This window comes from Numida meleagris, chromosome 2, assembly GCF_002078875.1.
Source record: "Numida meleagris isolate 19003 breed g44 Domestic line chromosome 2, NumMel1.0, whole genome shotgun sequence".
NCBI lineage: Eukaryota > Metazoa > Chordata > Aves > Galliformes > Numididae > Numida > Numida meleagris.
This window is the reverse complement of record NC_034410.1, coordinates 98,764,418-98,790,646: the sequence shown is the minus strand read 5'-3', so window position 1 is coordinate 98,790,646 and position 26,229 is coordinate 98,764,418. Positions and strand designations below refer to the sequence as shown.

At 40.3% G+C, this 26,229-nt stretch overlaps 1 protein-coding gene across 6 annotated transcripts in view; it reads right to left on the bottom strand.

Annotated features, from left to right (window-relative positions):
• Positions 2,523–26,229, bottom strand: part of EPB41L3 (erythrocyte membrane protein band 4.1 like 3) — a 93,981-nt gene continuing 70,274 nt past the window's right edge. For 2 of the 6 annotated variants that reach the window (XM_021386818.1, XM_021386819.1), the window contains exons 13-22: positions 16,165–16,356; positions 12,697–12,771; positions 12,193–12,294; positions 10,135–10,257; positions 9,249–9,626; positions 8,312–8,443; positions 7,871–7,969; positions 6,717–6,797; positions 6,337–6,453; positions 2,523–5,098 (exon numbers count right to left, since the gene is read on the bottom strand). In XM_021386818.1, the coding sequence (XP_021242493.1) occupies positions 6,343–6,453; positions 6,717–6,797; positions 7,871–7,969; positions 8,312–8,443; positions 9,249–9,626; positions 10,135–10,257; positions 12,193–12,294; positions 12,697–12,771; positions 16,165–16,356 (1,293 nt within the window). In that variant the 3' untranslated portion in view covers positions 2,523–5,098; positions 6,337–6,342. Of the gene's footprint in view, positions 5,099–6,336; positions 6,454–6,716; positions 6,798–7,870; positions 7,970–8,311; positions 8,444–9,248; positions 9,627–10,134; positions 10,258–10,776; positions 11,479–12,192; positions 12,295–12,696; positions 12,772–16,164; positions 16,357–17,066; positions 17,103–19,007; positions 19,062–23,729; positions 24,297–26,229 lie in introns of all 6 variants that reach the window. The other 4 variants (XM_021386824.1, XM_021386822.1, XM_021386821.1 and 1 more) reach the window with 4 other exon arrangements.

The following is a 26,229-nucleotide window of genomic DNA, read 5'->3' as shown; positions in this document are numbered from 1 at the left end:
GGCATGACTTGTGTGGAAACGCACAACTGTGCTTTCTAATTCAGTCAGTTCCAAAGCTCCACACATTCCAGGCTCTGGATTTTGCAATGCAGATTAGCCAACATCACTGCAAGAGCTTTGGTTATGTGCAGAAGTAAACAGCCTCAGCATACTTTGCCACAGAAGCAGACAGCACAGTTACATCTAGAAAATGAGAAAGAAATTCCTAGTAAACTCTGGACAAAAATAAATAGAAGGCTCTTACGTCCTGTACCAGAGAGAACAGATAACTCTCATGTGTTTTAAAAAAATGAAAATAATTTCTAGTGTCAGTATTCTTTTCTTTTTCTTTTTGCTATGTCATTGTAGTACATCTTAAAGACAAGGCCATTAATCCTTCTTACAGTGAGTGATGGTTGTTTCAGCTGTAAGAGTGAGGTCGTTGATTTATGGAGGTTATAGCTGCATTTGGGAGTGGGAGCTGAAGGAAGAAAGCTGACTGAGATTTTTCACAATGTGAGCATACTGGTCTTCCTTCAAAGCAGGATTTTTGAAATTCTGGTGCTGACACTATTTGCAATGGACATTAGTTCCAGCTGAGAAGCAGGACTGATGGTGAAGCAGAAGACAGGAAAATAGGTGGAGGAGGGAATCAGATGTCAGAATACAGAGTAACTTAGATTGTGAACAAGTGCTAACATAACATTAGTTCCAAGATAATATAATAATCTGATTTTAGTTAACAAATACAGGAATTCATGGAAAACATTTTTATATAAAAACTAGTAGCAATATGCCTTACTGTTTATTTCAATCTAAATCCTTATGAGATGGAACTTAAAGATGCATAACTAATGATGTTCCTTTCAAATGTATGATTAAGCTTTTATGAGGAAGGCTGGCATTTTGTACTGTCCTGGGAGGACTCAGGCCAACTACAGACAACCCCTTTCCTGAAGCTGCATAATTCCAATTGTAAGAGATACAGGTAAACATCATTTACAATGTAAGACTGGTATCATCATTAGAATTTATAGATTTGAGGAGAGCAGAGTATTTTCTCTTTCTTTGAAAAAACATGCAGTGGAGTCAGCATTTTCATAGTTGTCCATTTAGATCCCCAAATCGCCACTACACTTTGGGATCTATACAGGACTTCAGATGGTTCAATTCATCTCCCGTTATCAAAGAGAGAAAGCATTTGTTCATGTTCACCTAGTCCCAGATCCTGTTTGACGGTACTTCTTGTCACACTCCACCTGAGGGGTAGTTGGTGTCATTTCGTTAGCACACAGCTGTAGGAAACGTCAGCGCTGGAAGCCTCTAACTAGAGATAGCAAATTTCAGGAGTAAAATAAGTTGTGAAGGAATCTCAAAATACCAGATCAGTAGAACCAACATAAGGAGCTTCAGTACTAAAAGAGAACATCTGAAAACAAGTTTCTGCTTCTTTACGTAATGGAGGGGAAGGTAAAGAAGAGATTCTAATATCTGTTTTTAATATTCTGTCACTAGCCAGATGTTACTCTCTAATGTAAAATAGATCTAAGAATTGGGAATGTGACATTATCCAGTTAAAGATTTTCCTTAAAGTTAAGTATGTAGAAGAGCCAAAATCATTCTCAAAGCAGTGAACTGTAGATTGGGACTTCAGTACCTTGGAAAATATCACTGTCTTTAATGGTCTGTGATGACTAAAGTCAAAATGGGGCCCAGCTGCTTAAGTCTGCCTTGGGACTAAGATGTTGAATAGGCCTAGGCTGTTACATTCTTGCTTTGATCTAATATCGGGATTTAGATCTAATATCGGGATTTAGATTTAGATCAACATTTTTTGAGATGCTTGTACATGGAGTATCATTATTTGCAGTTTGGGAGGGCAATGTCTTAAAAAAAAAAAAAAAAGAGAAATGTAATGTTATTTCATGTGGCCTTAAAAATGCAAGAAGTATTATTTCTGTGCCTATAATGGTTACAGTTGTGGTAACTGCTTGTGTAGTGCAAACAAAGGCAATGACAGAGCCTTTTTCCTAGGATACAAGCACTACAGAACAAGATGATAAAAAGAGAAGAATGGACTCACTCCTTCTGATGACTGACAGCAGCTCAAAAGGAGTACAATCTCAGGGAGATACAGCTCCCTTGGCTTCTTACCCTTAAGTGAGAGAGAGGAGGGGTAGATCTAGCCTCCCTCCCTTCCAGTCACTCAGGTACATTGCTTGCACCTGAGCTCCCTGGGTTAGCCACACCTGGTGCTCAACTACTGGTTCAGGCTGCGACCTGGCAATTCCACTGCAGCTCGTTATGTTGATTCTTGCCTGGTGTGCAAAGCTCTCCCTCGCCATCATGATCCCTTACCTCAATGATGTAGAGCAGCCACTTCTCATGGCGCTGGAGCTGTGGCTTCAGTTGTAACATGCGAAGCTGTCTCTTGCACTGATGTCTGTGTTAGTACTTTCAAGTAACACATCACTTGATGGTTTGTTTTACATCAAGACACAGGACAAAGACCAACAATAAATGAGGAGAGTCAGAGACAAAAGTTGGTTGGTAGAAACAGGCAGGTGTTTTTTATTTCATGTGGCACAGCATTAGGCAGACAACCCAAGAAACAGTTTCTAACAAAAACCAAAACTATTGCTCCCAGGAACCGTCCCCCAAACAAGGGTCTACTGCCAACAGTGGCACTGAGATGTCCTTGCCTGTCCACTCTAATCTCCTCACAGTTTGCACATGCTTAGGCCGTATCTTAGCTGTGAGCATCCTTTCCAAGGACACTATCTTTTTAAGATACAATATCTTTAGACACTGTATATACTGTGCAGTATCACCAAAGTACAATCTCCTCAAGCCATGCTAAAATATAATGCTATCTCTGGAGAGAAGGCTCTGCAACTGCCTCACCTCTCTCTGAGGTAATACAATGCTGTTTCTTAGCTGACAACGTAAGGGGCACCTGAGGGAAGATCAATATGGCTTCAGAGTCAATTTTTAAACTCCTGATGCAGTAGTGAGAACCTGGAAGGAAGTCTGCTGGGACACTGCGTGAGCACCTCTTCCACTTATGGCTGCCGCAGGACGCTAGCAGCACCAGAAAGCTGAGCCTACCTTCACCAAAGAGGGCAAGGACATACTCTTCTCTAAATATAAAGGGCAAGTGAGGAGAGAGGTCAGCTGAAGATCACAACAGACCATAACCTTTGTGTTACTCATCAGGCAAGAGGTAAGAAATGACTGCAGTATGGGAAGTTACACAGTTCGCACTCCAGATTAAAGGCATGAAGAATGGCTGGTGGGAGGAAGACATTTTAGAGACTGAGGGAAAAGCTTTTGAAGCCTTGGGATATAATTTTTAATTATTATCTACAGATTATTCTCTCTATATATACTATTTTTTCTTTCTAAATTAAGAAAATAAACATTTATTAACAAGTCACTGGGTCAAGTCTTGCTCTTTACTGAAGCCAAATCCATTGACTTCAGTGAGAGGGAGCCCCATGTAAACAACGAAGGGCAAATGTGGCCCTTTATGTCCTGAAAAGTCTGCTTGTATCTATTTCTTTCAATCCTGCAAGGAGATACAGACTGAAGGGTGAATTACTTGTTAAGAATTTCTCTTGAATTATCATGGGAGTGTCAATGAGATGTGGCAATAGAGCAAGAAAAAGGAATAGAAAGTTAAACAATGCTTTGAAGAGAGAATTTAATCCATGTTTCAGAGCAAAAATGCAAAAAGAGAAGGGCTACAGGCCTTTACTTTCTAAGCAACCACAAAATCCTTCATTTAGCCTCAGTGGAACAGTACACAACTACAGAAAACAGAAGAAACCAAATGCTTCTTTTCCTTTGCAAACATCGTTTACCCAAAGGTGAACAGGGTCATCCCTCTGGGTCCCCTGCAACTCCAACTGTCGACACAGTGCAGTGACAGCCACTGAAGACAAAATGTGTCTACTGTGCAGATGCGTAAAACCTGCGGTGCCTTACAAATGCAACTCAACATTCTGAATATAAGAAACGCTAGGTTCTTTTAGACACAGAACAATACAATTTTGGATGCATTTACCACTTTTATTTCACTATGCAGAAACATACATTCACCATGTGTTGTGATGCAGCTGACAGTGTAATGGACTCTATCCCTTCAGTGGGTATTATAGCTGAACACTAACGAGTTTTCAGTGGACGTTCTGTACAGGTTAAGGCTTGACTCTGAACTAGATAGTAAATGCTGACCAGAATCTCAAACAGAATTTTTTCTTCCTCTGAGAACAAAAAGGGAAATCAATAGAAAACCATTGTGGTTATTTTAGATTAATAACTTTCTAATGCTGCAAACTAAGTAAAATACAGATTTTTTTTCCAAAATAACTACATATAATTTACAAGGTTAGGATCTGTGAAGGGTGACCAGAAGCTGACTCTGAACAACGCTGACAAAAATCGTTAAAGTTAATATGCTAAAATCATTACTACCTCATAAGGTATTCAGTCAGGTATACAAAGCACACTTTGTAAGCATTTAAATATTCTGATAAGAGTAAAGATTCGTCATTGTTTATCGGGCAGTAATAAAACAAGATGAAACAAATATAAGATTCAAGTTGTTTACTGAATAAACCGTGTTATTGGCACATCTAATGTGTGGTAAAACATTATACACAGTACCTATAGAGCTTCTAGCATTTTGGGGGTAATCTTCATTTACAATATCTGTAAACAAAAGGCTTGCCACCTAACAAATTTTAATCTGTTTAGACTTTCATAAACTGTGAAAGGCATGAACTGTTTATGTGTTACATGAGACCACTGTTTATATTGTTTATGAACGTGCAGGTATAGCTGAAAACTTAGACATTTTAAGAAAATTAAAAATGCGGCTTTTTTTTGTAATTTTATCGTTGCTTCATGCAATATTGTTTAACTGCTGCTGATTCAGATTGCTTTCTATGGGAAGAGATCTCTGCCAGTTTCTTTATTAACGGTCAAGATCAATTCTTCTGTACTGAAATTTTCCATACACAGATACAAGTCAGTCAGGTTGGAACTGAGACTCCACAGAGGCTCTCGTATTCCTATGGGTGTGCATGTCTGGATTCATATGCAATCTAGATTATTCCTGCAGGAGAGAGAACTGAGTTAATCATCTGAAACAACTGCTATCTTGCAAAAGAGATTTTTTCAAATTGTTTGCATTAAAACAGTGTCATCCCAGTGTAAGCAGCTTGGGCGAAATCCAAAGTCCGGTGATGCCAGTGGAAAGAATGAGTGACATCAACAGACTTTAACTGAGCCTCTTTACATTTTCTCTGAAGCAATTAGCAGAATGCCACAAGAATCATGGCTACTCACTCCTCAGTGATTGGTTCCATCTTCCAAAATAAATAACAGATACTGAAATTCAGTTTTCTTTAGGTCTCTATATCCAAAACCAGGAGAGCAGAACAGCTTCAAAAGGTGCTGTGCATCATACTCTGTTAATTACACCAAATGCTAGGGAATATCTGTTGTTTTAAGAATAAAATGCTGCTATAGATTTAAACAAATTAGACAAGCAGCTTTTTTTTTTCCTTCTGCATATAGCATTCAAAGCAATTTGTGCAATGGTGCTGGCATTAGCAGCTTTTACGTAGTAGGTTAGTACGCATGACATGTTTCTGCACAGAGAGTAAATACAGTAATATTAAGATGTCTGTTTAGCCAACCACAACTGGAGAGCATGCCTTTACAGAAAAAAAAAAGCTCGACACAAGAAAGCTGCATCATCATCTCATCCTGATAAACAATGCTGCTTTAAAACATAATATGTCCTTTAAAATACAAGAAAGCCAAGACATCCAAATGCTGACACACTGAGTTCACTGGGTTCAAAACAAAAATCAAAAGCAGGTTAGACCACATCTTTGCAAGTTTGGAATAAAGCTAAACTTGTAACATATTTGCACAGCACATTGAAAAAGCAGCTACAGGTTTTACCCTTGGCATTTTTTAAACAAAATGCATACCTTTAAGAACAAAAATAGTTTGTTCTTAAATGACATAGAAGCAGACAACAGGTTTTTTTTTTTTACTTCAGGATTAGAAATTAGACTGTATCAAAGCATGGACAATGAGGAATTTGCAGAGAGGCAACAAAAGCAAATGAGTAGTTTCTGTTTCTCCAGCTGGCACTACTAAATGAAGACATTCAGAGCTGAATGGGCTTTGCATTCAAATATCAAAACTGATATACAGCACAAATGCAACTTGCAAATGCCAGGGAGAGAAAGCGAAGTTAGAGGTGAATTATGGTAGGAAAACAACCTTTGCAACATGCCAGCCCAGTAAATGCCTAGGAAAATCATCTAGTCTTCTTACCTGTGGTCAATCCTCCCCATCTTCTGGTGTGATTTCTGTCTCTTTATGTACCACTACTTTGGTCACTGACATGTCAGGGTGCTGCTCTTTGGCTTCTTTAATTGCCTGAGCCAGCGCCTATCCCAAGGAAACCACAGAAGGGCAAAAACAAAAAGGAGGTGGAACATGCATGATCAGTAGCAAGGTGGAGAGATTCATGAGATATTACACAATTTACAAATGAGGAAAATGATTAAATATGAAATATACCATCACTGATTTAACTACTAGTCTAGTTTAATTTAAGGCATGTCGGTTTGAATAGTATATTTTAAAACAATGTTTAGTAATGTTCTGTTTGGCAGTCTTCAGGGTAGCCTTGAACAGCTTAGAGATTTTACCTGATCATGATCAATATCTGCATCTCCTGTGATGACTATTCGTTTTTCGATTCTTGTCTCTGAGATGCCTCCTTTCACAGTCTAAATGAGAGCGATAAATACATGTCAGTAACCTGCTTTAAAGAGTGATGCAACTCATCTGGAAGATGATCACGAATCCAGATGTGACTGAACAAACTCTGGGCACACAGAGGGGATACCCTGTACTGCAATTGGAGCTTTCTCTGAACGGGGGGGTTGGACCTCTCCACAGTTCCTTCCAACACAGATAATTTTGTGGTTATAACCAACCTGTACACATCAAGAATGATATTTGCACATGGTGGGTCAAAACTGTCAGGTACAGGTGGTAAATTCATCCAATGAAAAGAAGAATGGACACACAGACAGCTCATACTAAGACCTAGGTAAGTCCTGCTGCAGGCTTCAGAAGAAGAGAGAGGCTGTACAGCCCTTCTACAGCTCATCTACTCAGGGTGAATTACACTGCAGAAAGATGGAACGCTGTCTTCAGTGAATACTAGTAGGAGAGCTGTCACTGCACAAACAGGATTTCTGCTGAGGGAGGTCCTATTACTGAGTTGCTGCCTTGAAATATGGAAGACCCTGCATCATTTGTCTGTTCAGCAAATAAGCTTTCTGTCTGGCTGTGGGCAAGTTCCTTACAGTACAACACAACATTGCAACAACCACAGTGTCTGAGCTGACTGAATGTCCCATTATGACGACATGATACAGATTTACAATACCATTTCAACATTGTGCAGACCAAATACTGCAGGACTCAAAACAGTATAGTCCTGTCAATGCGTCCTCATGCTGAGGAAAATTATTCCTTCCTTGGAACCATTTGATGTCAACTTGGCTACGTTGCTCCCTGTTTCAGAGAGTATTTGCTGCTAATTCAAATGGCTCTGCACAGCAGTGTAGACATACCTGAAGGGTTTATACTTTTCAGACCACTGTTAAGTCCTTGGATGATTGACTGGTTAATCAAACTAGTATATCCAAAGACAGGCAAATGAAGACAGAAACCCAAAATAGACAGGATTTTGTCCAGAGATTATAAGCATGTGTCTATGTTTTAAAATAACAGAAGTTAAGAAAACACAGATCCTTCAGAAAAAAAACCTTCCCATTTCCAGAGGACTCACTTTGGTGATATGTGTAGTGGTTGTAGTGCTGGTGGTTTCAGACGTGATAGTTTGTGCACTCATCAGCACACCAGGCTCTGAGTCAGCACCACTATCCACCTAGAGAACCAAAAAAACAATAATCAAAAACATACTCTTGAGTACAGGGAGACAAGAACTGAACTTCCCTATTTTTATTGTTCTTCACAGAGAGAGTTATTTAGCAATAGGGAAATAGCTGCTGTTACGGTGATCATGTACTGGTATTTCTTTCTGCATTATGACTCCACTTTTGGAAGGACAGATGAGAAACCGGGGTCACCTTCAGGTACACTATTCTTATGCTAGTATTTAATCCTTGAACAACAGTTCACACCGAAGCATACACTGAAACATGGATGAAGAAAGATGGGTTCCTCAAGGCTGTGTTAATTAGACGCTGGCTTTTGCAGAATTTCTTACCTGTGAAGACTCGTATGTAATGGTTTTTGTTTCTGTATGGACTACTGGCACTTCCTTTGTTGAAATTTCAAGGGTTTCCCCCCCAGGAGAAACACTACTGAAACTGATCGTTTCAGTCTTCACAACTGGCGACTGTGTGAACAAAAAAAAAAGGGATTGGAAAACTTAGTAAAGCTTCTGGATTTCTCAGAATGTATTTTTTTTTTTGGCACATGAAAAGAAGGGGTAGCAATAAAAAGTGCTCTGCATTTTAAGAAGCAAAAGAGAAAAAATCTCTTTGTTATAATGGTACACACATGTATATAGTGCTGGCAGTTTAACACTATTCTGGATTACATGAGAACGAGCTTCAGGAAAGATGTAAACATTACACATGTTCTCAGAATGACAAGAGAACAAATCCTATTCAGGCGTACTTTTCCATTCAGCTTTCAGAAAAAAAAAAAAAAGGAGCAAAACAAGGTGTCTTTACCCTTCTGCAAAATACTTCTTGAAATTCTGCTAATGGGGCTAACAGAAGAAGCACAGATTGCTTAAGACATAGTACAATAATCTACAATTGTATCAAGCATGGAAAAAAATTATTTTCTGTCTTTGAGGACATGCAAACTTTGCCAATCCTGATGGATTTTCCCAAAGAGAATGCCAGCTGAATCCTTGTTGCCCACTGCATAAAAAGCCAGTAAATGAGGCATTTCTCTGCAGCATGAAAAGCGCTTTTAGGTAAAATATGCGTGGCATTTAGCCAAGGATGGAAACCAGCAACAAGCCTTGCAGGTGCCATGCAAGGAGGAAATAAGAGGAGAAACAAACTGCCTGCTGTAAAGATGCAATCATACAAGTCTTGTACTCTTTACTTTCCATGAGAGGAATTGACTTTGTCCACTACCGCATTCATTTACAACTCAGCACAAGAACTGATTTCATAACGAGTTACCTCAAAATGAGGTTTTCTTTCCAAAGAGTCTGAAACGTGGACTGTTGTACTGTGCTCCTCCGCTTGCTCATGAGAAGTAGCAGCAGCAATGCCTTCCTGTTTGGTTACAGCTTTGTGAGCCTCCCTTTTTTCCTCTTTAGCCCCCTTAGTCACAGCAGAGCCCTCCTTCCCTTTCGCACTAGCAGATGCTGCCTGAGCCTGGGCATCCGCAAGTCCAGCCACTGTAGCAGGATCCCCACTCGCATGCACATTCATCCCACGTCTCTCCTCGATAACCACAGTCTCCTGTACAACCTTCGTCACTGCATCCTGGTGTGGCTGAGCCGCTTGCTTCATTTCACTGGAAGTTATCTCCTGAGATGTCGTCGTGTCTACTCTCTGCAGGGAAAGAGGAAAAAAAATCCTGATGATGAAAGCAGACAACACTACACAGAGCAGCTCCTCAGCTTAATGTACTGTGAACATAAATAAAAATGGGGTATTACATTTTGCCAATTTATTTCTCTCGCGTTGATGGATTTTCACTCTAAGGACATAATCAGAAAAGTAGAAACGAAAAATAAAACAAGAATTACAATTTTAGAAGTGAAGAGAAATGTCAGTGCTTTTATCCTTGTTAAGCTTTGTGCGAGTTTTATAAAGGCAAAATACAGCACCCTGTAAAATGACCAAAATAAAGTGAAATGAGATTAAAAAAAAAAAACACTTTTTTTTTTCACTTTTGGTGAAGTTTCTGTTGTGGTCTCTTGTAACAAAGCAAAAAGGCACAGCAATGCGATGTGTTAGTCATACAGGCTCTGAGTTATGCATAAAAACAAGAAACAAAAGCAAATCAAAAGTCATCATTGTGCAGTTATAACACTGAGGGATGGAATCAAATGGCCACCTGCGCCCAGCTATGGGAAGTAGTAGTAACCCCTCCTATGAACTCAGTTGGCTTTCTGGCGGACTCTATTAAACTGAAGATATCTGAGCCATCCAGGGTTTTTTCACCGGTGGACTGTTTAGTCTAAATAGACAAAGAAATGGAGAGTCATACACAGATGAAAGGCAGACCCACATGCACAGAGATATTAACTGACAAAACTGGAGGCAGAGACAGAGGAAAGGAAGAGAAGGTTGCAGGGGCACAGAGAGGTTGGGAACAGGATAAGGATGGGAAAATAAATTAGAGCAAATTCATAATGGCTGTAGTAAGCAACAGTTACAAAGCATAGTCGTTAGCACTGGCGTTTCGCTCGTTCAAGCAAACCTTTTTACCCCTTGGTTAACAAGCAACAGCGGCAACACCACATGTCAGTAACGTGGATCTTTAAATAAACTGGAAAAGTTGAAAGCCTTATATAATGCCTGCTGTAGACCGTGGTACGGATTCAAATTATGAGAAAAAAAATAAGCTGGGTTGGCTGCTGTCAACATAAAGCCAGGCAGCAGGAGAACTGAAAGGCAGGGTAGTGTGAGGGCATTGCCTAAAAGAAGTCATGCTTTAATCTTTAAACCGTGGCATGAAGTCAAAGCCTCTTGTTACCACTACTTTTGATGCGGACGACTCAGTAACATAGTGAGCAGTAGCAATGGTAAATGGTTGTTCTCTGGAGTATCTCCACTCAGACACGCTCTTATCTTTCCAGGCAAACGCCCCTGTTTTTACAGCTTCACCATCAAGGTGTTTTTCTGCTTTGCCAAGCTGCAAGCTTCCCAGTAATTGCAAATCTTGGTCCATCCTTAGTGCCTTTTTCAAACTCTCCTCTTCCGGACTTTGCAACTGAGATTCTGCTTCCTTTATAGGCGTCAGGGAGTCAGAGAGCTTTCTTTTTGTGCTCTGCACATCGGCCTTCTCCTCAGTGACATGCTCTACGATCCCATACTTGGCCACTACTGGAATGATTTTCACAGATTCTTGTGCTTCCTTTTCCTTTTTTTGCAAAACTTCTACGGAAGGCTGTACTGTTTTCTCTCCCTCTTTAGTTTTACTCGTCATGGTAACAATTTTCCCAGACACAGCATCATAGGACTTTCCTAAGGTGAACATTTTCTGCTTATTCTCATCTTTGGATTGTATTTCACTTTCCAAGTCCTCAAAGCTCAGAACAGTACTGGATTTCAGTACCTCGGGCGGAATGCCAGCTTTACTGCTCACAGTCACCACTTTGTACGTCACATTTTTTTTCGATTCACCATCAGCTACCTCAGAAGGTATTTTGTCTATAATAACCCAATCCTCAGTGCCCTATATTTGAGATATAAAAGCTAAATTAGAATATCTGAAGGTTTATTTTTGTTTCAGGAGCACTAAAGTATGAAGTCTTTTAAGAAATCAATGCTGCCTCTTCGGAAAGCATACAATAATTTTACCACTGAACTTCTTATAGCAGTTATCAAACAAATAAACAGCATCACCTTAGGCATAGTGTGATTTCTTGTGGGTTTCTTCCTGTCAGAGGCCCGTATAATGTGGACACAAAAAATTACTTTTGCCACACTTTTCTGCAGTAATTTGAAGCAGAGTAAAATGATCATCGGAACCATCCTGAGGTTAAAATTCATATATCACCATGGTTTGTAATGCTACGCTTGAAAACAAGTTACAAAAATAGGGCAAATAAGCCCATTCAACTGTATCCCAGTTGCAACAACCACACTTTTGATGAGGTTTTAGAATAGTATGCATTTGTATGTAGCTGCAGTCTGCACTGCAGTCTGCTTTTGTTAGAAAACATCAACCCCCTTCAGCATTATTTAGATTTTATAGTACAACACAGTAAATGCCATACAGCTAAGGATATAGAACTGAAGGCAACATCTTTCTTTCTCCTTGTGCAAGTATACTACATGATTTGCTTTGACTATGCAGTCAGTATCCACTTATTTGACCATAAGACTGTAACTTCTGCATTTAACTAAGAAAATGTGGTTATTTAAAATTGAATGAATTAAAAATAACCTCTAGGGATGATGGGATACTTTTCTGGATAATGATTTGATGAGAAGTAACCAAAGTGTCAGCAGATTCTCCTTCCTGTAGCTTCTTCTCTATCACACTCGGCTAATAGAAAAACCAATAAGAACACAGAGTTCACCATCACTCAGAATAATCTGAATTCACTTGACAGTATATAGGAAATTCATTCTAATAACACAAGTGCCCCATTCATCACAAAATTCTCAGTGCAACTTATGCTGGAAATGCATGCACATCTGCAAAAAACATCCACAAACAGCACTGTGCAAGTAGAGTTGTAACTAACAAAGAAATCAATCTGTATTAGGTAGCCATAAGCACCGAAAGGGCCACATTCCTCTGAATCTGGCCCTCAAAACATCTGTCTCTAAAATTATGCAGTAAGTAAGTAAAATAAAAAAAAGTGGTTTGGAAAGGAAAAAAAAAGATAATAAATAATTGTCAGCCTATCTGACTGCATTTCAAGAAAATATGATTTGTTTTTACCTGCATTTCAAGGAATGTAGTACCTCCTTTCTGCAAAACTATGAGTTTTTCTGATTTTTCTCTTTCTTCTTTGGTCTAATGTTGGGAATAAATGGTTTCAGTAAATTCAGGGCATATACTCCACTATACTATACAATAGCTTATCATATTTATTTATGAACTATTAACTGCATGGTAAGTTAGGCAAAAGAATTAAACAAAATAATTTTACAACAAAGAGGTTTCCTAACAGCCTTTCTCTGTTCAGGACATCCAGATTAATGCAAAGTAGACATGAGTATTAAGTTTGCGTAACAAGAAAAAGAGCAAATTGAATAATACTTGGGTGTGAATGTGTGGCGTTTATTTCATTCTATGTCATTCACTTAAATGTGTCTGGTGCCAACTGATGTAGCTTCCATACACAGCCTAAGAAAAGGCCCCTCCACCTCACCCTGGTTTTATCTCTTTCCCAGATTTCCATCTTCCTCTTACAGCATGACATCAGCATCCTCCTTGACTTTACCCCATCTGTGCCTTTCCAATGCTGTAAGAACAACAGTTCCCAAAGCTGAGAATCAATCTTCAACTTGACTAACTGGGAAACTCTAAAACATTGCTAATGCTGACTTTTCTAAGCCCTTTGAGCATGGGCATGCCTCAGATACTCTCCTCCATTCTTCCTGTTTCTGGGCTGGCCACCTTCTTTACTTGGCCAGGGCATGTAGGCCCCCCAAGAGCAAAGCAGGTTTCTTGCCAGACCCTTTGTACCCACTTTCAAGGCAGGTGTACTCATTAGGTGTGCCAATGCAAGTAATGAAAAAGGTGTGATAAAAGGATACCGTTTTAAATTCGTATACCACTCTGTACTTGTGAAGAAATGTACACACTTAAAGAAAGATACAGAACATCTATCAACTAGAGATGGGAGAGGAGAAGTGACTCATGTACCTGGCTGCAATGAGAGGAATAACTCCTGCATTTCTTGAGTGCTGGTTTAATACAATCCAGACCAGCCTACACATTGTTAAGGATTTTGTTAATATGACAGCTTTCATGTTCTGCAGCTATCTGACCACCATAATAGTAGCCATTTAAAATTATTTCTCATAACTAAATAAAACCAAATAATTTCTTCGCATTATTGTGAGAACTAACTGGTGACCAGACAGGCTCAACCTGACCAAACACAAACATACCAGACACTCCAAGTGTGTGTTTTACTTTCCTCTCTGTTCTTCTTTCATTGTATTAATCTTGAAGAGCTAGTTGTAACAAAACTGAATACACCTTTAAAGTGGCTATTCTGAGTTAAATGTGTAGCATCTTTGAGGATGTTGATCTACCACATAAGGAAGGTGTAAGTGCTTTGGATCCTGACTGCCTCTGCATTTCTTAGTAGGTGCCACAGTACTGATTTTGACTGTGCACAGCTGAAGATTTTCCTGACATATTATTCTCTCAGCAGGACATGCAAACTGAAACCATCAAGCCTAGCACAGGCAAAAAGGATGTCATATGTTACCACCAGCGTGGTGCCAGAACTCACCTCAGAGTTATGCTCTGAGAGCTCAAATCCACTCATAGTTTTCACAGAAATTCCTTCATTTAGATGCATGTAAGATATAGTAACTGGACATTGCTTTTGAGCAAGTCCTTCTCCTCCAATAAGAATGTTACCAGATCAGGATATCTCTTGCCCTTTTCATTTCCAAATGAATGGTTAAGTTAGGATGTCTTTCCTCAGGGTAAAATCTACAAAACTGTAATGCTTTGCTGCTGCTTGTGCATTTTAATCAACATTTTGTTATTAAATTTGCAAAATAATTAATACATGAAGCAAACTCAGGGAGTTGTCTTTGCTTCACTCACTCCTCTGATTCAGGTTCATCTAGCCAGCTACTCCCTTTTCACCAGGTCTTTACATCTTTAATATGCTAGATGCATTCTGTTTATTAGACTTATGGTTTTACTTTTAAGACAGAAGACCTGCATTTTCAGCTACAAACATGTTTGTAAGATATGTTATGATTCCTGAATGAGACAGTAAGAGGTGACCGTTCCCCTCTGCTCTGTTCTCATGAGGAGCAGTACTACATCTGGAACACTGCCTTCAGCTCTGGGGCCCACAGCACAAGAATTATGTGGACCTATTGGAGAGAGGTCAGAGGATGGCCATGAAGCTGATCAGCAGGATGGAGCACCTCTCCTATGAAGACAGGCTGAGAGAAGTGAGGTCGTTCAGCCTCAAGAAGAGAAGGCTCCAAGGAAATGTCACTGTGCCCTTCCACTACTTGAAAGGGGCCTACAGGAAAGCTGGAGAGGGACTTTTTACAAAGGCATGTAGTGATAGGCCAAGTTATAATGGTTTTAAACTAAAAAGAGGACAGATTAAGTTTAAATACAAGGAAGAAATTCTTCACTCAGTGGGTGGTGAGGCACTGGCACAGCTGCCCAGAGAAGCTGTGGGTGCCCCATCGCTGGAGGCGCTCAAGGCCTGGTTGGATGGGGCCCTGGGCAGCTGAGCTGGTGGGTGGCAGCCCTGCCCACGGCAGGGGGTGGGACTCAGTGGGCTTTGAGGTCCCTTCCAACCCAAATCATTCTATGATTCTATGATCTACTGGCCCTAAAAAGCAAGCAGTAAACATAAAGATGATTCCTGTGAGACGGAAACCAGATAAGCGCAATGGAATAAAAAAATTACCTTCATGCAGGCTACACAAATAAGCTTCTGTTTGCTCTACTGGATTTAACCAAGACATTCTCTGCTTGTTGTGATCACTTATGTATTTTAAGGCAACACTAATATTACATTGTTGCCTCTACATCTCATTATCTACCCTTAACCTAAATAAAAGACTGCTTTTTAAATGGTGTATTCTCACAATCATTTCAGACTGTACAGTGATCAAGACTTTTTTTCCTGCATACACACTGCATGAAAATGCGCACACTGCACTGGCTCTTCAAGGGGTAACCAGCAAACAGCAGCAAATATCAGCTCCCTTACGGAAGTGGGCAAGCAGGTCCAATTATCATCAGTATTTCTTTTTCACCTTGAGAGAGTGACAAGAGTTCTGCCCTTTGCTCTGTATTTTCTTGTCAGGCTTGGTACTGTACCCCCACCCATGTTGCTATGCCACTGCTCCCAAGCAGTCACCATTATTTAAATTTTCCCTCAATCACTGTCGTGTTTTCTTTCATGCATGGTTGGACTTCCTCAAACTCACCGAACCTGTAAGGAAGCCTGCATTTTGCACCCTTACAGAGACCTAGTTCTGCTAGGTGGCTTGCAGTGAATTCTGAAGTCTATCACTATATATACAAATATAAGCTATCTGCTTTTCCTTGTACCTTCACCGCTAGAGCCTGTGTCCTGAGAAAAGGGAGCACCTGCAAGTACCAGGGGGCCTCTAACATCTCCTGAGAGCTACTGTAAATAAAAATGAATAGATAAATATATTATGAAGCCTTTCAGATCTCGCTGACCTCTTCAGGCACTAGCGGTTCAATCATAGGAGCCTCCTCCTGCCTTGCTGCAAGCCGAACGGGAGATGTGGAAAGCCTCTTCTCCCACTCATTAGACACAGCCGTTTCTGTGGATGTTTCCAAGAAGGTTCGTTTCAGCTCGCTTATATTGGTCTGATGTTTCATCAGATCTTCCTGGGTTTTGTCTAGGTCCTAGATAGTTTTAAAAGAATAGAGCAGTTTGTAATGCATCCTAAGCTGATGAAATTTCAGAGCCAAAACACGTAACTCGGTTAGTAAAGAGGAAAGTAACATCTTGGGGAGCCGGGGAGCACAGCACTAACACAACACTCTGTGAAAATGTGGCATTTTGAGAGGTAACAGCATAGCATATCTCGTACAAGTGAGTATAAATATACTCTTAAGGAGTTTATCCGTATCACTACAATTTACACCTGATAAAGAGGCTTCAAACAAACACATATGCGCGTGGAGGCACACACACATACGCGCACGCATTTATATATTAATAGTACAAGTTAGAGGAGTCATCATAATCTGAGAAAAAATATCTACTTAATTTACTAGCAGGTGGGAATACACAGGTCATGCATCATAGTGCAGATTCACAGTTTACCACTAAAACTAACACACATGTACGCACATGCACTGGTATATACCAATACCAACCTCTAACATAAGATTACTATGTTTGACATACACATTTTCACCCTGTATTCGCTTAATCAGACTATTCTGAAAGAAGTGAAAAAGAAAGGGAAAGGTAAGGGACACAGTATTGAAAGGATACAAAATGCTGTTTCTACACATTTCTTCACAGAGAACCAACAGTAACATGCTGGGAGATATAAACACCTCCAACCTCAGTACTTTAGTAACATCTGGACCTTCCGCTTCTGTACCTGTGCCTTTAGATCTCCGTCCTCCTCTTGATCCGACTGCCAGCATGAGAAAGATTTGAAAAAATACCTTACCCATCCATATTACAGAAAGCTTTACAAAAGTTGGTCAGTGAACTAGGTTCAGAGCACATTCTCTCTACGTTAAGTGCTTAAGGAGAATGCATAGACACACTACCCGACTGCAGTTTTCCTAATTCAGAGCAGGCCTCCTCTTTCCAAAGCTGTTAATTTTGAACAAAGGAGCATTCAATATTCCCCTTTAAAATTTCCACTGCCATTGCTTAACTTCCATTATTTAATTCTTTAGTGCCATTGGTGCACTCTGGTTTCATAGATTCTCGAGCTATCTATGGAGCACAAGTTGGACCTTCTTGATGAGATCACTGCTGGTTTAAGACCAAATGGCAATAACAAATTCTTCAGAAATCTGTAATCCCAAAGCTTACATATATGATGACATCTCCTGCACCTCAGGAAATGTTTTGTATAAATGGACCAAGGGTAAACATGTGCGACACTTTCTAAGGAATGAACCATATTTTATTTGCAAATTTCCTTAACCTCAATCCCATTCCATCTTCATATAAATTCACTTCATTTTCAGTCTGCATATATTCTTTCAGGACCTATCTGCAGTGGAGATTTTAGACCACAAACACACAATATTCACTTCATCTCAATTTTTCAAAAGCAATGCAATACGGACCACCAAGGCAGTCCATTTTCCGACTGTTTAATTTTCAGATGGCAAGTATACAAACTTTCTGAAAATTGGGTGTCTATAAGAAAAAACAGAGGTTCACAAAATCTTCACCTCTAAAATAAAGATGGCGCATGGGAAGATTATCATAAATTTTTGCTAACTAAACTGAACATTTTAAACATCGTGGCTTTAGGATTATGTTATGCTTTCTGTATGACTCAAAGCCTGAAGCTACCGAGTGGAAGTGGCACTTTAAAGCATTTTGTGCTCCTGACTGGCCTCAACAGACATTATGTTGTTGCTCCATTTGGATTGTTAATGCTTGTGCCTCTATTTTACTGTTAATTTTTCATACAGTCCAAATTAGTGAAATGACCCAATGGAAAATCTTTATCTGTTGACTACTTGATAACTCAGTTCTAATCTATTCTATTTACAGTCAAGGCCAAATTGTCCTGACGCGTCATACACAGAACTCTTCCTTGACGATAATTTTAATGGTCTGAAATATTAATGAGATCTTACTGAAAAGCTACAGTAGTGTTTGCAGTAAGGCTCTGTCTTCTACCAGATGTCAGACCAAATTCAGCTCATGTTTGCAGCTGCAACCATATTAATTATGAAAGCATTATATCCACTTCACTGGAGTCACACAGGGCTGAATTCGCCTGCATAGTCTACACACTATGTCGTGGATATGCAGCTTATCAGTGTCAAGAAAAGCCCACTTTTTAATGTTTCACATCTAAAGACAGTAAGTGGATTACTGTTTGCAATCTATGCATTGTTGAAGATAACATGTGAAATTAATTGCACTGAAGGTATTTATAACCTGGAAACACCTTTTCTCAGAAAACTTGAAAACTCTGCTTTATTTCCTTCCGCCTGCTCCCTCTCTCCAACAGGCTGCAGATTATAAGAGCAAAGAAGCAAGCACCAAACACCAGGACATGACCAACCAGGTAGGCAGTGCTTGCATGGGTGATGCTGCTACTGTCCCGCTATCTGCACAAGGCAGCGCGAACTTAGCAGCCTCTAGATAAAATACAGAAATAAGATGAATGTCAAGGGTGCCCCAAGAACTCTGCTGGCCAAGGGAAGCTCTCACACATGCACAGAGTGGGGGCCCTATGCTGCAGGAGGAGACATGCAGTTCAGCACTCATGCCTGGGGTCAGGGAGAGATGAAAAACCAAAGTCTCTTCCCCTTGGTAACTGGGGGCTGGTGGCTGTACAAACCTCGGTGGCAGTGGTCTCACCATCAGCTGCAGTATCCGTCTGCTCACTGTCAGTCTATTTGGTTAGACAAGTAACCGGGTTCCGAGAGGAAGGCAGGAATAAAGAATAAACCCATCTCATCAGTACACGCAGGCCACAGAGGGAGCCATTAAATTCAACATCCCTGTGAACTGCATTAGCATTGCTTTTCAAACCACGCACAAGTCAAAGAAGCAAAATAAAAGTGCTATATTAGTAAACAGAACAGACTCAGAGGAAGACTCAAGGCGTACTGTACACAGTATATGGCTTTACTGTGACAAATTTATAAGCCAAACAAAACATTACTGGAAAAGTCTTATTTGGATAGTAGATTTTTTTTTTCTTAAGAAAGCCAGGTGGCTTTTAAAAATCTGAATCTAAAAAAAGAAGTTAATATTTTCTAAACAAACTTTTCCTCCCAAAATGACTTTTTAAAAAATATTATTTATCAAATTTTTGTTCTAGCCAATAGAGATTAATGTGGTGTTTGACCTTTTGTCTGGAGGGGGAAAAGATTATTAACAAAGAAAAAAAGCTACTTGAACAGTCACCTGACTTTCAGCCCCTCATTTGTACAGAAGTTGTCTTGTCTCCACATTTACACACTATGAGGCTGTCTGCATTACCAAGGAGTAGAAATAACCATACCCCCCGCCTGTCTATGGAGTAATGGTAGGGCTCAGATCCCACTTGGTTCCAGTAAAGAGCAGCCGATATTGTTATCGACAGTAAAAAGAAACAAAACTGTCATTAAAAAAATCAAAACACTTCTCATTCCATTTCAGAATATGAATAAAAGCAGGAGAAAATAAAAGTAACTCCCTCCCCCCCACAACACTCACTAGGTACATGTGATAAAAAGGAAACAAAGCACAGCATTGCTCAGACTGATCTGTCCCTGCTTTGCTCTGGTAGAACATTGACACCATAAAGAAAGTTTTAGAGGAGAACCCATGTCAAGATGTAAACAGAGAGTCAAGTGTAGGTTACTACAGGCTGAGAAGACAGCTCGAGTGATTGTTTTTGATGTTATGTAAGCTTACAGAAAACTATTAAGCAAAGAAAACACTTCCTAGTGCCCCAGACTGGCACGCACAAGTTGTTTCAACATCAGTGGAAGCTCTCATTTTGATTACTGAGTTTCTGTGGTCTTTAGATGATCTAAAGTAACACCAGAAGGCAATTTAAAGGCAGGACAGTACATCTCATCCTCAGATCACATCAACATGAAATGGGAGAAATAGGCAACCTACTGAGAGATATGGATGGAGTATCACTCTCAGCTTTGGATTTCTTATCTTCTGTCATTTTATGACACCTGCAGTGGTTCGTAAAGACACTTTTTTGGATATGTTTTCATTGCCTTTTTCTTTACCATTCCTTTCTTCAAATAATTTGTAACTGTATGACAGGCAGAAGAATAAGCAGATATTCTGAACTACTGGGTAAGTGCACGAATGCAAGCTAGATGCAGTTTTTCAAGCAATAACCACTCACTAGACAGATCACTTTTGTTTTTAAATAAAACCATACTGCCAAAATAGTCTACTTAGGTGGGCAAGCTGCTTTCACTAAAGTGCCACAAGAAGTTTCTCTGAAAACTGTCTCTTTATTAGCAAAGAAGTTCACTTCTTTGTAACAGGGGTAGTTGTAAAAGCATGGCAGTATGAAAAAAAAAACCACAAAGCATTTTCACTCCTATTTAGTAAAAAAATAATTTAAAAAAAGAGGAATTGATGAATCTAGGCATCTAAAAAAATAAAAGATTTGTGTCAAGACACTTTGTGTCTAGCACATACTGTATATTTAAAACTTGAAGTTTGGAGTACTAGCGAAAACTCAATAGCAATATTAGAGGTACCAATGCAGAACCTAAAGAAATCGAAGGGCACGGATCCTGTCTGACTGCACAAACTCCCTCCAGATGCATTGTTTAAGGGAGGACTGAGTTCAGCAAGGTACGAGACACTGACTATAGCTCTTCTAAGTCCCTCCTGCATCACCGTGAGTAATATTTTGTGAACTGGAAGCACATTTTTGGAGAGAAAGAAGATTCTATTTCTTTCCTCATCACGGCAATAAAATCCTAAATAAGGCATAAAACTCAGATTATTGTAATGCACATGTCTGCTAACAAGCCAATCAAAGCCACGGAGCAGAAGTCAGCATTACTGGGTCACCTGAAGTGAAGACTATTGCAGAGCAGGGAATGGTGAATTAAAAGGCTCAGCAAGGCACATTTCCTCAGGACTAAGAAAGGTTGGGCTCAAATCAGAGAGGGGCTGTAGTGCACTAATAATAAGCAGCTGCTGCTTGTGCTTGTGGGCAGGTGAGGGACTGGAAGGGAAGAATGAGCAGCTATCTCCTGAGATGCTGCGGCTGCACGTCCTCTAGTTTGCGATCGTAATTGCTGTGATTTGTTTTGCCAATGTAATGCAGACATGCCCAAGTTTAAAACATACTCACTGTCATGCAATGTTTTGAACAAGAAATGCCCCTCGGATTAGGCACAAGTCTGTGTTGTCTGCCAGAAAGCACTGCCAGAGTAATCACCTTAAAATCACCATAAAAGCGCTACACTAAAAAGTCTATTTTGTACATTTTTATGGTCAACACTTCCAAACTCCACTCATAAAGAAGTGCTCATTTCTGAAAGAAGAACAGACAAATTCATTACATAAATGCTGCCTCATTCTTGCTTCTGGAGCTGGCACTGTATTAATGTTGTTCATACTGTTAGATTAATCCAAGTGCAGAGCTAATGCAAATTGAGACATAAATGCCATCTCAAAGTGAAGACACTAAATGATATAGCAAAATTTGGGATGCTTTGTATCAGAAATTGCATGTTATTTCTTCTTTGTTAAGCATTATAGAGCCAAAAGCATCTAAAGACAATGTTTTTACAAGATAAACTGTTGCAATTTTTGGCTTTCCATAAAAAGGAAATGAAATCCTGCACCAAGTCTTACAAAAAACAATTGTGGCAGATTTCACAAGCATTTAGATGCACAAGGTGGTTACTGAAGGCAACCTGTGCGATGGCATAGACCAGTGGCCAATACAACTTTTTCTAAATGGCCAACGAGTCTGCAAGTATCTGATCTGGTGTTCTCACACACAAAGCAAAACTGTACTTGTGCATTTGAAGATAAAGGAAAAAAAAGAAAAAAAAGAGAAAAAATTAACTCATTATTTTATTCAGCCCACAAAGAGTATGTAGGCACCAGCAAAAACTGAGACCAGTAACTCTGTTACTTAAACTAACAGATTCCTTTTCTTCTTCTGGATATATATTATCATGCTCAGCGCTCTCAGAAGCACTATAGGTCCTTCTTCTGCAGTTGGTTTATCATCTGCGATGATAACCATGGCGGCTTGAGGCAGTGATTTTGGCAGTGATAATTTAACACTGCAAATGTTAACATGGCGCACGTGGCATGCCCCGGTAGCAGCTGCATAACAGCTTTTCCAATGTGAACTCTCATTGATACACTGGGTTTAAGTATGGTAAAACAATTTCACTTGAAACAGAGAGGGGATCGAGGCCTAAAATCCAGATCCAGGTTTCACTGGACAAGAAAATCCTTTCTACGCTTGTGCTACAGCTGATGGCTTCTTGCAAAAAGTTGAGCCTGCCTCAATTTCGAACACCGTGAAGTTGGCAAGGATGCTCACTGATTAGCTGTTTAGATAAACATACATACATACGCATGCATATATACGAGGGCTGCTCCGAAAGTAATGTCTCCTATTTCAGTGTGTTGGCCCAAAACGTCAGAGGTGGATGTTGGTGATATGGCAGTAGAGGTTGAATTTTTCCACCAACATTCCGTTACATTTTGATGTTGTGTGACAGATGGCAGCAGAGGGGCAGTCTGACAGAACAGCGTCTAATACGGAAGTGCACATGAAACAAAGGAGAGGATTTGAATTCCTCCAGGGGGAAAATTGGCACTCATTGACATTCATAAATGCTTGCTGAACATTAATGGAGACCAAACAGTGGACATGGGCACAGTGAGGTGGTGGGTGGTGCATTTCAGCAGTGGTGACAGCAACAGTGGGTCACCTCTGCCGGTGCAAATATTTACAAACGCAGCATGCAGGCTCTTGATCATCACTGGAAAAAATGCACAGCTACTGTGCTGAAAAATAGTGTTTTGTAGGAGAGAATTTGCTCTATCAAATAGCATCATTGTGCTCTTTGTATCTGTTGTCATTTTCATGGAAATAAATAGGAGGCATTACTTTTGGAGCGACCTACATAGTTATGCATGAACTTCTACTTCCTTCCCTCTATTTAGAATGCTATTCTAACGCACTATAAAATAAAGAGACAGGAAAAAAAGAGATCTTGGTGAGTCAGATACCATGCTTCAGTGCTGACTGGTGACAATTTGTTTATCGAAGGTCACTTTGCATCAGCCATCACAGTTTGAACCAAGCCACTTACACACAGTGTTGTGCCTAACCCTGGGCTCCAAGCTGCACTCCCAACACAAGAAAAAAAAAATTAAAAAAAAAAAATTAAAAAAATAAAAAAACCAACCCCAAACCAGAAAACACCCCATCCCTTCTAACATATCAGCACAGACAGAAATGAGGCTCTGAAAGTAGGACCACTATTGCAGCAATCTAACACTGGTTAGGACTGAAGCACTGAACACAAAAAAAAGTGTTCGATGCCGAGGTACACACCTCTTCCTCTGAACTGTCACTCAGGTCATTGGCAAGTGAGGCACTCAAGGAGGCCGCCTTGGGCTCCAGGTAGCAGAGGCACATAGCCAGAGGAAAGGAGAGAGTGAGGGCATATGGCACTGAGAAAGAGGCAGAGAGCAGAAAGAAAAAAATGAAGAGGAAGCAAGGCACAAGGGAGGGAGAGCGGATGGGAAGGTAATGCTGCACGCTGGCAGGCAGGAGGTTGGTTTCGGAGAGGTTAGGGAGCGACAGGTAGCCGTCGTCATCCAGGAGGGAAGGGAATGAGTCAGGAAGTTGCAAGGAGAAGGAAAACAATGTCCCGCCTTTGCCGGCTTTTTGCTTATAGCCGAAAGCCACGTCTTGCTCCGCGGAGCAAACTCTCCCTTTTCTGTCGGAGTCCGGCTCTGCCTCCCCGTGCTTTGAAGCACCCTCTTTGGGTGACTCGCAGCCTAATGGCTTTTTTCGAGCGCTCTCCTTGCATCTCCTGCGAAGCTTGGCTGAAGATGCATGGGGACCAGGCTGCGGGGACGGCGAGGAGTGGTGTGAGTCAGTGCCAAGAAAAGGTGGCTGGGGACAGAGAAAGAGCAGCAAACAAGGCGCAAAAGCAAAAGGACAAAAAGAAAACTGTCATTAGTTAATTTTCTTCCGCGGTGATAAATACGTTATATATAGAGAGAATCATAAACAGTATTTTAACACTACAGCTTTTAACTGAGTTAAATTTTGCACGTTTCCATGCTGCACACCACATGTATTAGTGAATAATGGTTACAGCTTACAAAAGGCAACGTCTCGATTCAGCGTTTGTCTAGTCATCTGCAGTGCACGACTTAAATCAAAATCTTCACAGCTATATGTGGAGGTGACGGTGCTGCCAATTTCCACCTACTGCACAACTTTCTTCAAATCATAAGGAGCTTTCAAACATGAAGTACATGGGGAGCAACAAACAAACAGGGGAACATTTCCTAATATCAGCAGTGCTTGTGATGCTGCCCTTACTCGAGTCGTGGGGAGACAGAATTGGGACCACATGGTTCCCATCTATGCTTTGCACAACACCACTGATAATTATTAAAACCCCAAAGATTTTAAATTCTTTGTGCCCAAATTAGTGCACTGCAACACGTGAAAAAAATGCTATGTCCTATAACGAATCCAAACATATTCTGCTTTTGGTGGTGGATAAATCTATAGGTCAGAAGAAATGGTATGAGTTTGATATCTACCCAAGCAGCAGCTCCTCAGCCCAACTCCTGCTGCCCACGCACCCCACCACACTGGCCCCATGCATGGACAAGCTTCTCTGCAGTCAAAAAGTGACTTTTTGCTCCTTGAGAAGAAGCAATAATGTGCCCACTGCTTTTGATACAAATTTTAATACAGTGCAGAGAATACCAACTACCAACAAGCAGGATTTGCTTTAATGCAACACTTGTAGGGCATTCAACAGTTCGTTAAGATAACTCAAGGGCAAAAAGAGGGGTGTAATTCGGGAGGGTACTCTCTTCTAGCTGACGTACAACACCCTTCCTAGCAGGCACCCACAACTAATCTTCAGACACAAACAGTTGCCACCAAAACACCCTGGCGCCACCAACCTGTCATGCTGCTAATGGAATTTCAGTATTTTGGCCAGAGTCAACTAGGCGCCCTTAGGTGAAGTGACAAACTGGCTCACTGACCAAGCCCAGCACCTGAGCTGCTCCACCGCTCGTCTTCCTGCAGAGCTTACCAAAGGCATTTCAACTACACTCACACTCCAAGCTCCCAGGAGGAAAATGACTTCAAAGCCAAAAGAGCCTTTATCTGCACAAGCTGGTGCAAAATCTGAGCCAGCAAGCTGGATCACAATTTTAGATACAGGTGGCACCAATGCTCGCTACTAAGCCTAAACTTTATCAGGCATCCTAACAGCAGGAATGGGATATCAGCCCAATGTTTATGTAGAGGAGTTAATTCCCTTCCTCCTAATATTTTGCTTCTCTCCCCTAGTTAGAACAGGTTAGATTTTATTTTATTTTTTAAATAAATCTACCAGTTCAGGCACTTTGCATTCTGGAAATCGGCAACCAAAACCAAGCCTAACTTCAACAAGTATCTTCTTTGTGAGCTTAACTCGGTAAACTCGAGCCAAAATCTAATGCTGATGGACTCACAAGACTTTATATGAGCTAAATACACAGAACTTCTCCTCATGTTTTAAGGCAAAAAAGCCAAACTTCTTCTTTGCTAGTGCAGACTATTTACTCATGGACATATTTGCAGCATTAATATTTAGAATAATGTATAAAAAGTATGTATAAAACAAAGAAAAAATATCCTAGTGGAAAAAGTGCACGGTGACATATATATCCTTAAACAGGAATATGATTTCAAACTTGTCTTGTGTTTCTTCAGACTCTGTTCTCTTGATAATGAATGACAAACTGTTGACAGGTCCAATGGGAAGCAGGACTAAGATCCCTCTATAATTACAGGACTGAAACTCTGTTGACAG